This window comes from Gymnoscopelus microlampas (genome assembly GCF_963454915.1).
Source record: "Gymnoscopelus microlampas genome assembly, chromosome: 6".
Classification (NCBI taxonomy): Eukaryota; Metazoa; Chordata; class Actinopteri; order Myctophiformes; family Myctophidae; genus Gymnoscopelus; species Gymnoscopelus microlampas.
In genome coordinates this window covers 10,417,983-10,430,579 of record NC_139943.1, presented here as the reverse complement: position 1 = coordinate 10,430,579, position 12,597 = coordinate 10,417,983, and the positions used below count along the sequence as shown (strand labels likewise).

Below are 12,597 nucleotides of genomic sequence, written 5' to 3'. Positions count from 1 at the left end.
TACCAAAAAATCAGACATAATCAAAATATAGTTGTAATAATACCTGATAATTGTATATAATATGTTGTACTAACACCAGGTAGTTTATACATAATCAAAATAAAGCTTTGGTAATTAATCAGACTAGAAGCTCGGCCGCCCTTCGGGCGGCCGAGGGTCTAGCCCTTCGGGTGGCCGAGGGTCTAGTCGGGGACCGGCCTACACAGGAACGATGTAAATAGGGAATGAATGCTCCACCCTTTAAATCAAACCCCATTATACCTGTTGTCATAGGACCCGTTTTGGCCATCTGTTTGCCTGTGTCCATTTATGCCCATCTGTGTGTGCATTTATGCCCATATATGGAGCTATCTGTGTCTGTGATATATGGACATCTCTGTATGTGTCTGGGTGTGTCCCTTTTATGCCCGTATATGGAGATCTCTGTGTCTGTCTGTGTCCATTTATGCCCATTATCCTAAAGGAGTTCGCTATAAACAATGTTGTCAGTAATGCCCTTGTCGTCCTGCTGTGTCCTCTTATAATATGATGATGGGTTCATCTATTTTATAGATGAACCCGTCATCATCTGTGTACGGTCTGATGTCATACTGAGGTCAGCACGTCGATGTTTCCATATATGGACACTCAGAGAGATTTTGTGTTGACTCATCTAGCGTATGTGATGTCAGAGCCTTTTATGAAGTGATGTCACAATGAGTCAGCGCTTGCTCCGAAACAGCCCGATGTCAGTCATCTCCGCATACGGAGATTCCAAACCTTTTGCGTTAGTTCCGGAAAACCGCATATCGGGTCGGGTCGAAGCCTAGCTAAGAACGTAGGCAAAGGTCTGAGCTATCTGCGTGCGAAATTGTGTTTCAGACACAGTGCCGGTTCCCCCTTTGATGCAAACCCCATTATACCTGTTGTCATAGTTTTATGCCCATATATGGAGATCTCTGTATCTGGTTGTCTGTGTCCCTTTATGCCCATAATGGAGATCTCTGTATCTGTCTGTGTTTCAGACACAGTGCCGGTTCCCCCTTTGATGCAAACCCCATTATACCTGTTGTCATAGTTTTATGCCCATATATGGAGATCTCTGTATCTGGTTGTCTGTGTCCCTTTATGCCCATAATGGAGATCTCTGTATCTGTCTGTGCTTTCGACTGTGTTGCAGACACAGTGCCGGTTCCCCCTTTAATGCAAACCCCATTATACCTGTTGTCATTGGACCCGTTTTGACTTTATTATGGAGATCTCTGGATCTGTCTGTCTGTTTCCCTTTCATGCCCATATATGGGGATCTATGTATCTGTTTGTATGTGTCCTTTTATGCCCATATATGGCATATATCTCTGTCGCTTTTTGTTTGTTTCTTCTTTAAGCAGAATATGCAGCCTGCATAAATCTGCATCATTCAAGTCATCATCCCAGTCCCACGCTTTGTTGCTCTTTTCTTTTTTGTAGCGGGAGAGTTCAGCTTGAGTTTTTTTGGAGAACTTGTTTTTTGTTGGTCTTGTGCTGTTGATTTAGCTTGTCTTATGTTTGTCTCCCCCGTCTGCACCTCATCCAACTCAGATCTTGACTGATCCTTGTTTTCTTCAGTAAAAGCAGCACAGTTAATTAATTCTTCATCACCGATCTCATCAAAAAAACTGTCTCCTCCTCTGTCTGCTCCTCCTGTCTTCCCACCAGATGTTGACTGTTCCATCTGCTCCCCAGGAACACTGTCTCCTCCTCCGTCTGCTCCTCCTGTCTGGCCAGCAGATGTTGACTGTCCCATCTGATCCCCAGCAACAGCCTTATTAGCTTTCCATTTCGCATCCCAATCGAGTTTTGTAATTCTTTGGTTCATTTTTCTTTTTTCCTGCTCCAGTTTTTGTATATAAAGAAGGACTTGAGTCGATGTCTTGAAGGCCTGCTCCTGCAATTCCTTCCGGCTTTCCATGAACTTGCACTGATAATTTAGAAGTACCAAGTTGTTACGAATTATTTCTCCTTCACCAGGGTTTAGCTTTGGTAGCTTTTCTGGAGTACTCATTTTTTTGAGAGCTGCTTATAGACTATATGCAGAGGTCTGTCAAGAGTGCTGGACTTAGCTTAGAAGCCGGCTTATATACTTTCATCTGTCACCTCGGAGTGAGAGGAAGAAAGACTATAGTTTATGCCACACTCAGAGATTTTTTGTTGACTCATCTAGTGTATGTGATGCCTTTTATGAAGTGATGTCACAATGAGTCAGCGCTTGCTCCGGAACAGCCCGATGTCAGTCATCTCCGCATACGGAGATTCCAAACCTTTCGTGCCGGATCCGAAAAACTGTGTATCGGGTCGGGTCGAGGCCTAGCTAAGATCGTAGGCAAAGGTCTGAGCTATCTGTGTGCGAAATTTGGAGTCTGTAGCACCAACCATGTGCTTTCAGGGCTCATCCATGCGATTCGGGCCAATTTGGATTCGGCGTCCATTGGCTTCAATTAGTAGTCAGGACTCCGCATATGGAGATTCCGAACCTTTCGTGTTGGTTCCGGAAAACCGCATATCGGGTCGGGTCGAGGCCTAGCTAAGATCGTAGGCAAAGGTCTGAGCTATCTGTGTGCGAAATTTGGAGTCTGTAGCACCAACCATGTGCTGTCAGGGCTCATCCATGCGATTTGGCCCAATTCGGCCTCGGCTTCAATTAGTAGTCACGATAGTATAGACCCCTTAACAGACGACGTCACACTGATAAGAACCAGAATGCGTGCAACCAGTATGCGGCAATGAAACCCATTCTATCAGGTCTCTTGGGGTGTGCTGAAACCAGCGTTCCCCTGAAACAACAGGTTGAGAGTTGATTGCGTGAAACAATCACCTGTGCATCCAGTCTCAATGTTGGTAAACAAATAATTGGTCTATATGCTGCTTTGTTTCTTTGTTTTGTTTGTTTGAAGAAGAAAACTTAACATCATTTCACAAGGACATGGTGAACATTAAGTCACCAAAAAAAGGTTTACTCTACATAATGATCTCAGCTAGTGACGCACACGTCGCACATATCCTGAAACCTGTATTTTAGGAAATGCTTCTTGTAATTTTCTTTGAATTCATTGAATTCGTCTTCCGCTAGTTTTCTGGCCTCTTCTTTGTATTTCTGCTCCAACACCTTCAGTTGTTCACGTTCTTTCTGAATTTCCAGTTTTTGCTTTTCTTCTTCATCTTGTCTCAGTTGATCAGCTTCTCTTATTTTCTTGACATGTTCTAGTTTTTTCTTTTCAAAGTCTTCCTGAAGCTTTTTTATTTTCTTCTCTTCTATTTTCCCCTCTTCATCTTCATGGTGTCTTTTTTCCCGCCATTCTTTTCTTTCGTTCTCCCAAGCATCAAGGTGTTCTCTCATTCTATCCCTTTCTTCTGATTGTTCAGTTTTCTCAAGTTGCTCTTTCAACTTCTTTTGTTCCTTTTCATCGTCTTCCTTCCTTCTTCTGTCCTCGTCTTCTCTTTTTCCCTGATCTTTCTGTCTATCCTTCACTTCCTCAATGTGATCCTCCATTTTTTTAAGCAGTTTCTCTCTTATTTTGCTGTCCTGTTCACTTTCAAATTGCATTGCTTCAATTTCTGCTTTATACTGTGTTTCCAGGTCCTCCATCTTTCTCTTCATCTCAGCGTCCTTCTTTTTTATAATATTCGCCATTTGTTTTTGAACGGCTTCTTCAGCCTCCTTGAACATCTCAGTGGTGTAGCAGATTTCACCATTCTTCTTCACCATCTCCTGAACCTTCCCAAGTAGATCACTGACTTGTTTACGGTTGTCTAACTTGCTTTTCTCATGGTTGTTGAAGACGTGGTACCTTCTTCCACAGTCATCAATCAGCTTCTTAAATGAATCATCACAACCCTTACTGATGTAGTCCTCAATGGACCGTTCCTCATGCTCTAAATTGTCTCCTCCTGTGAACAGAATGATGGTGAAATTCTTGGAATTGGGTCCGAATGCAACCTGGATCTGCTTCAACGACTCTTTATCCTCTGATGTGAGTCGGCCAATTTGTACCGCCAACAGGAACACATGAGGCCCTGGGGCCAGCTGACTGATGCATTTAGACAACTCCTCATTCACCTCTTCCTGGGTCAGACCTGTATCAAACAAACCAGGTGTGTCTACTACAACAACAGGACGGCCATCTACCTCACCATGTGCTTTTTGGCAACGCTTGGTGACAGACTTTTGAGTGGACGTAGATTCAAATATCTTCTGACCCAGAATAGTGTTTCCTGAGGCACTTTTTCCAGTGCCTGTCTTCCCTATCAGCACCACCCTGAGGCAATCACTGCTCTGATGGTCATCACCTGAAATATCAAGAGATATTGCATTAGTTGTACAATCTTTACATAGTTAATGTGTATTTGTCCTTTATTTTGCCAGGACGGTATCACTGATATCCAAAACAGTCCATATCAAGTGGCTATAATGAGAGGTTTATTTTAAAGGACCACTTCAGACTTTTCACCCTTATCTTCATATAATTAGTCCTTACTAATGTCCTTTACAAGATGGCATAATTTCTGCCTAGTCACTCTGTGTCTCATTGGTCGGCTGTGGACAGTTCAGAAACCTGCGCTGCCTACCAGTTACATCATCAATGTGGATTTGAAGCTAATAGCGTTCTCTTCCTGGAAAGTTAGCATGCTTAAAGGTGTAGTTCACCCAAAAAATGACTTATTTTCTATCAACTGCATACCCCATGAAGCCTTGAATTCATGATTTTTTTTTGTTTTTGACGCATTCCTGAACCAATAATTTGATGACGGGTGTATTTCCGGTAGGAGACACAAAGAGTCTACTTTGTGTCTCCTACCGAATACAATATAGCATCTTTCCGTCGGTCATCAAATTATTGGCTTAGGAATACGACAAAAACAAAAATAAATCCATGAATTCAAGGCTTCATGGGATGTGCAGTTGATAGAAAATAAGTCATTTTTGGGGTGAACTACTCCTTTAATGAAGCCATTGTTCTTGCATTCATTTAAAAAAAATGAGAGAAAAAAATACCAAACCTGCCCACCCACCGAGGGTGTCACTGGTAGACAGGTTTCTGAACTGTCCACAGCCCTCCTCTGAGACAGACTGAATAGACAGTAATGGTGCCATATAATAATGAATATTAGTGAGGACCAATTATATGAAGATAGGCTAAAATGGGTAAAGTGGTCCTTTCAAGTGGTTTGTAAAACATCTTACATTTTTTGTTTTTGTTTTTTCAACTAATATTGAATATGCACAAGAGATGTGTATGCAAAAAAAAAAGAACAAATGAAATGCTCACCAATGCTGGGGTTTTTCAACTTCCCAAGGTCAGCCTGTAGCTTAGTGTTGAGTTTTATCTGGGCCTTGAACAACATTTCTCTTGTGAATGGTGATCTCATCTTTTCTACAGCATCCAGCAACACGGGAACTTTCTTGCTGTCCTTGCTGTTGAAGACAATGGATTGGATTCCTAAGCTCTGACACAGCTCCTGGATGTTTGTTTCTTTGTCTGCTGGAGTGGTTGAATCAGACTCTACAGTGAGCAGAACCATGGTGAAGTCATTGACCTCAGAGCTGAATACATTCTGGATGCTCTGTAACTCTCTCTTGTCTTCATGGGTGAGAGGACCCAGAGGAACGGCCATCAGGAAGGCATGGACGCCCTCCGGAGAGACACATCTCCATGCATTCATACATTCCTCCATATATGTTCCACACAAGGCAGGCAGGTCCACCAGGGTCACCCAGCGCCCACACACCACCTCCTGTCTCTGCAGACACTCTGTAGAAAGACCAGACCATGGGGTGTACTTGGACTTGGTTTGACCCAGAATGAAGTTGGCTGCAGAAGTCTTCTCATCTCCTCTTCTGCCACACAGCACCAGGTTCAGAGGACGGTTGGACTTTGGTGCCATGGTGAGGCTTTTTCCTTTGTTATCATCCACAATCTTCTCAATCTTCTCCATTAGGGATGGGCGGTTATCTTCAGTCATCCTGTAAAGTCTTCCTCCACAGTCTTCAATGGTCTCTTCTACATATTTGTTTGCTTCATGTCCCTGGTGTGTCGTGACAACCATTGAGTGTTTAAAGGCATCTTGATGAAGCAAATGCATGATGAACTTTAGTCTGTGTCTGTCTTCTTCCTTGAATTCAGAAGGCTTCAATAACAGCAGGATCATATTTGGTCCAGGAGAACAATGAGATAGGCCCTTCTCCATGTTCTGTCTCGCTGCTTCAACGGGTTGACTGAAGAGGCCTTTGGTTTTCACTACTCTGACAGACTTCCCCTTCCACTTCCCGTTAAAACAGTGCTTGTGCTTTATTAGTTTGTTTGCAGATCTGCCTGTGATGAAGTTACCAAGTGTTGTTTTTTTGTTCTCACTTTTCCCAAGAAGCACTATACTGAGTCCAGAATCCAAGCTCCCAGCTTCACTTGGTGTCTGGCCGCCATCACCAATGGTATCTTCAGAGATATCCTGTCCATCGTTCTCCTTAGCAACTTGAACCAATCGTGTCAACAGTTCTCTGAGATCAGGGTTCTTCTGCTGTAAATGTCTGTACTTACATTTGCTGATCATTTGAGATAGTTGAGGAAGCTGCATGTAGTTTGACATGTCACCTTCATGTGGCTCTCTGGGTGTTGACACTAACACAAGTGAGTGATAAAATGAGCGATCGCTCAAGTCTTCAAGAACTTTATGCAACTTGAGTCTTTGTTCTTCAGAGAAGTCTTCTGGTTGAAGCACCAGTAGAAACACATGGATCTCCTCTGCCTTGATCTTCTCTAACAGGTCTGTTTGTGAGATGTTGGGATCTAGCAGGTCTGGAGTGTTGATGACCACCATCGGTATGTGATCCACTTGAGCACGTTCTACCCTACAGTCATGAAGAGCTTCATGTTCATTGAACACAGTCTCTCCCAGTAGGAGGTTTCCAACTGCATTCCTCTCTGACTGGTTATTCCCCAACAGAACAACCCTCAGCTCAGACACTGAAATAAAAACACTACATTAAAGCATTATTACAGGTTTAAACTAACTAATTGTTCTTAATATTAAGCTTAAATATACAGTATATCTCAAGGACAAGCTGCGGCTTTTATTACGATGGTTGGAAGTTTGCAATAATAATGTTTGGAGTTTTGACATAACAATTAGAAAAATATGCTCCTTGGAGCAGAGGTCTCCGCCAGGCCAGGTACAGTACCTTATTGTGGGCCTGCAAAGTCTGGAATCCAGTCACAGGCAGAAATTGGTGTGGCGTATTTGGGTAGTTGCGTAATGATCAAAGGAATATGTGTTATTGTATGACCTACGATTCAAGAGTTATAGGCCAAAACATGAATATGCCTGTTATAGTGCCACCATGAAGCCTATTTGAAAAAATGTGTGCACCATTTCTTCCTCGGCCTAGTGGGAATGTGCGCGCGAAGGTTCACAGCAATCGGTCGCTGCATTCATGATTTGAGGCATTTTGTTCAAAATGGGCTGTTCCTGCCAACTTTGAAAGACAATCTTAGCTAATCAGGATGGAATATGAAAAATCGGACAGATCCACTTTGATCACATGACTATAGAGATGTTCCAATTTGTGTGATGTTTGAACAAAATCTGTAGGTTCTTTCATGGCCTACTGAGAGTGTGCGTTCAAAGTTTCTCACCGATCGGTCCAATGGTTAGCTGCTCACAGCAGTGGCGGTTTAGACTCCACAGGGGCCCTACGCAGGATACGGGACACATGCGCGCGCGCGCAGCACACGTGCATGTGTCCCTCGTGTGCGCGCGCGCTTTTTTTCGGGTTCCCCGCGGATAAAGTTACTTTTTTTGTTACTTTATTTCGGTTTTAGTGTGCTGCACAGCCTGCGCTGATGTGAACGCAGTAATGCACGTTATTTTCTGCTGAAGGGAGGGGGCGGAGAGGGGGCCTCTTTGATCGGCGGGTAGGCGGGGCCCTACTCAACCTGCGTAGTGTGCGTATAGGGTGGACCGGCTCTGGCTCACAGACAGACGGATTGACGGACCGATGCAAGCAAGGACACATGGACAGACGGACAGTGACGAAAACAACACGCCATCGGCCTGGCGGAGACAATAATATTAGGGCTGGGAGCATACAGTAGTTCGGTAATGAACATGCACACAGAGAGTTGCAGCAAACAGCTGCAACTTCCACTGGCAGCAGATGTTCCAATACCGCTATGACTAGCATTGAACAGAAGGACAGGGATTAGGGACATGGACATTTCAATCACAAGCTATCATGTAATTAAAAAGCTTGTGTATTGATTGTTCGAATGTTCCGTATAACACAGTCTTCTGGGTTTTACAAACTAATTTGAAGGAATCGTGCAATCTCAGCCCCCTGCCATTGTTTTGTTCTTAGGTCATTTAGAACCCCAGGATTTTATGAAAGACATCTTGACAAACTGTTACAATTTGTGGCATCATAAGATGTTATGTTAATGATTATTACATCCTGTAGTTTAAGCAGCTTTACAAACTCACTATATTTTGTGAGATCAAGGTCTCAGCTGTATCAGATTAAATTATTAAAACTATAGGCTGAGTGGTAACCTCAGATATTCCTGTAGGTGTTGCAAACATACCAAGAAAGCTTTACAAATAAAACACCAAAACAGTTCTGATTCAGTTCAGTTTTACTCACTTCTAGGAGGCAAGTCCATGCTTGTGGCCCGTTTCAGAGGTTCTATAGCCTGACCCTCTGTGACAATATAGAAATAAGAAAAATACAGTTCAATGAATATTCAAAATCTCAACCCATGTAATGTGTCTCATTTCAATGCATTCTGAATATTTTAAACCCTTTCAATTTCAGTATTTTGAGGCCTTCTGTGTTTGAGTTTGCAGTTTTTGACTAGGTGTTGTAGTTTTGCCATGGTGCTGAAAATATATTTAAATAAATTAACTGATTGATCGTGTATGTGTGTGTATGTGTATGTGTATGTGTGTGTGTGTGTGTGTGTGTGTGTGTGTGTGTGTGTGTGTGTGTGTGTGTGTGTGTGTGTGTGTGTGTGTGTGTGTGTGTGTGTGTGTGTGTCAGTCCTTGTCAGTGAATGAGTTAACATTTAATGCCAGACTGCACCAATGCAACTAGTCGCAACTCATTGCAACAAAATGAGTTTTACGGCCAGTCCACACCAATGAAACTCCTTGCAACTCCTGAGGATAATGGTTGCAAGGAGTTGCATGGCTGTGGACTGGCCTGGACATCCATTATACTGTAATGCCTTGAGTACATTATTCTTTCAAATGTGACGCTTTGTTTCCACCAAATAGGTCGAAGCACAACATTGGTATTCACTGAAAGTTAACTTAGATGAGGTCATGTTTGACTGCACTCACCAGGTTTCTCCAACATGGATTCTTGTTCATGTTGTGGTAGATCAAGTTGCTTGATGTATTCTGAGCCAGCCATGATGTCACTTAGCTGGACTCACAGAAACGATGAATTCAACTGTTGGTTTGTTGGGGAAAATAACACATCATATTTCTTAACACCACATAGCCTAAACACTGTTAGTTTTGCATTCTTAATGTGTTCATGAGAGCTCAATACTATATTCCTTAAAAGTAAAAACAAATGTATACATGTAGGTAATTCAAGGCAATTCTAAATAATAATAATAATAATACAAAAATATATTATTCATTAATGTTCAAAGATGATTCAAAGAGGTTTTATTTGTCACTAACTCATAGACCAGACCGGCTGTGTCCCTTCTTGGGGGAATTCTATCCATTGATAAGGTTGTTACACACCGGCGAATATAGCGAATATACGCAAAATTCGGACTTGTTCCGAATAATTAAAAGACGCTTTTTCGCTTCGCTTTTTCGCTCCATGTACGGAGCCATTGACTTTATACGTTTTTTTTTAAAAACGCATTATTCGCACGAAAAAATCGCCCCGGTGTGTAAGGACCTTTACTCTATTCTATTCGACCTAAATGAGCATATATACTGGTGCCTGATGAATGGAGCCATGGCAGACAGCAGAGTTAGATATATTCTGACAGACTAGAACAGCTCCAAGGTGGGCTGACAGGCTCCGCTCCCAGCCCGTAGGAGTATACTTGTAGTGACAAATATCAACCTCCCCTCCCGGGAACACGGGCCACTTGTGTTCGTATAGACGATTGACAAAGCCAGAAGTACCGTGGTGGATTTGAACCCACAACCTCCACGGTGGTGGGCAGGCACTTTACCACTGCGCCACCCGAGATCCAAAATCGTAACTATTTTACTATTATATTAAAAACATTTTAACCCATTTTGGGCGGGAACCCCTATTTGTAACAATACCTTTCAGGACGGGAAACTCTTTTGCGGTTCCTGTTGCTATGTACACTATATAGCAACATAAATGTTTTTCAATACATATTTGAAGTGTTTCAGAAAACTTAGGTCAGGATTTCGAAGGCGTTTTTAAAATCGGCCCCAGGTCTAAATGGGTTAAAAATAGTGGGAAAGAAATGTGAGCTTGTAGATCTGCTATTTTCACTATTTTTGTGTGACACTCTTGTATGATGAAGAGCATTAATTTATGAAACAAAACATGAAAAGTTGAAATATGGATGTTTCTGTCCAACAGCAATGATGCACTGTACACATGACAGTGTTACTTAAGGACAGGAGATCAAGATCTACCAACTAAACTAGTTTTTAGTTTGGCAAGGAAGCTTTAACAGGAATTCTATGTTGATGAGATGTTGTCACATTACTGTGATCCCATGCATGAGATATGCTTATGAAACAAAGGGTTCATAACCTTCAGCATGACAACAGATACATAATGAATTGATGAGTGGTTTATGAAAGGCAGGATTGAATGGAATGCAGTGTAACAGCTACAGATGTGCCACTTCAAAACTTCACACGTTACTGTTCTTTCCCTGAAAGTCCCCTGAAAATGCATTTTTTTCCTCCCTTTTCTGCCCTTAAAATGCACTGTTTTGCCCCTGAAAAGAAGTTGTCACTACACACCCCCGTTTTTCCCTTCAACAGACATCCATATACATGAGAACAAAAGAATGTGTGTTGAAGAAGGTGTCAGACTCATTATGAGGCGAAAGGTGATTTGACCAGTTGCTCAAATTAATTAGCATCATAAAAGCAGTGATCATCAAAATAATTCAGCATTTTAAATACCCTTCTTTGTCCCTCTTATTGCCCTGTGAATCCCCTGAAAATGTACTGTCTTGGCGATGGCAGGACATGTGAAGTTTTGAAGTGGCACATCTGTACCGTACTTTGATGATGTGTCTTACAGTCAGCAGAGAGACAGACAGACAGAGAGTTTCTATTGTTGAGAATACGTCACAGACATTTGTTTATTTGGAAAGGATCCATTAGCTGATGCATCTTTTTTCACGTACAATTACATCAATATACATAATAAAATGATACAAATAAATATGCCTAACAACTATACAGTTGTTTCTGCATTCCAGTAGGCCAGAATACCTCAGCAAATGCTTCTTAAAGGATGATTTAATTTGGATTAAACAAGTTTTGGGCCCATGCAGGACGCTAACCAATAGGCTAGTAGTAAGTAAGCCATATTTTATCCTACAATAGAGCTGACAATGTCTCATTATGTGTGAGAGATTCTTTTTTGAGAAACCTTGAGAAACCTCCAACTAAAAGTAACAAGTAAGAAGAGATCATACAGTAAATAACTAGATTTAATCTCCTTTAAGCTGCAGGCCACAATGGACTGTCACACACACGATCAACTGTTGACAACTTTATGCATCTCTTTGTGTCTCCGCTTGAGTCACTATCATAACATGATGCTGACTCTCACACACACACACACACACACACACACACACACACACACACACACACACACACACACACACACACACACACACACACACACACACACACAGAGTCTGTGTGTCTCTCATTCGCTCGCTCCCTCTCTCGCTCCCTTCCCCTCTCTCGCTCGCCCCCCCTCTCTCTCTCGCTCCCTCCCCTCCCCCTCTCTTGAAAAGTTCAACCCTCAAAACACATTATGATTTAATTATGAATTCCTTGTTATGTTTGATTATTAGCCTATGGTGGCTCAGCCAGTTAATTCACTAACATGCCAAACAACAATCTTCAGGGGTTTCCAAACCTTTTTCAAAGTGGGTCATGAATTTGATATGAAAAGTCATTAGGGCCAATTACATCTCCTGTCATATTGTACCTTTAGACGACGACAGTCACATACAAATGCATCACATTACAACAATTTAATTTATCAATCGTCTTTTGTTGGCCTGGCAATGTAGCCGAATGTAAAACAGTCATCTGACACGCACGAAACTAAAACAATGCAGCCTTTGTCACAACGTCCCTGCCGTGTGTCCACCTTCCCTGTCAGTGTTGCTCTGATGTGACTTTTCCCTGCTCCTAATTTCCCCTCGGTCAATCTCCTCTCCCCTCTCCCCGGGGCCTAGAGGAGTCCAGTTGCCCTGAGTGCCTTCACCATGTGAGGACCAGCTGAGTCTGGTTGGGAGACGAGCCCCAGAGACTTTTCAAGACCGTCTGTGACTTCGTTCAGTGCTGGGTCTTAGGCCACGTTTAGACGACAACGCTCTC

The 12,597-nt window shown here is 42.4% G+C and overlaps 1 protein-coding gene across 1 annotated transcript; it reads right to left on the bottom strand.

The window, feature by feature from the left end:
• Positions 1 to 244: 244 nt before the first annotated feature.
• LOC311047580 (GTPase IMAP family member 8-like) lies at positions 245 to 8,671 on the bottom strand. The gene is made up of 3 exons (XM_084060329.1): positions 8,651 to 8,671; positions 5,286 to 6,977; positions 245 to 4,305 (listed from the first exon to the last, which is right to left on the bottom strand). Exons 1-3 carry the CDS (start codon positions 8,667 to 8,669, stop codon positions 2,990 to 2,992), a joined length of 3,027 nt encoding a protein of 1,008 aa, XP_083916455.1. The 5' UTR covers positions 8,670 to 8,671; the 3' UTR covers positions 245 to 2,989.
• Positions 8,672 to 12,597: the final 3,926 nt, after the last annotated feature.

Excerpts from the sequence above, each read along its gene's own strand:
- LOC311047580 (XM_084060329.1), bottom strand. Across the intron at positions 4,306-5,285 it reads GTTGAAAAACCCCAGCATTG|GTGATGACCATCAGAGCAGT; the intron begins GTGAGCATTTCA and ends TTGATATTTCAG.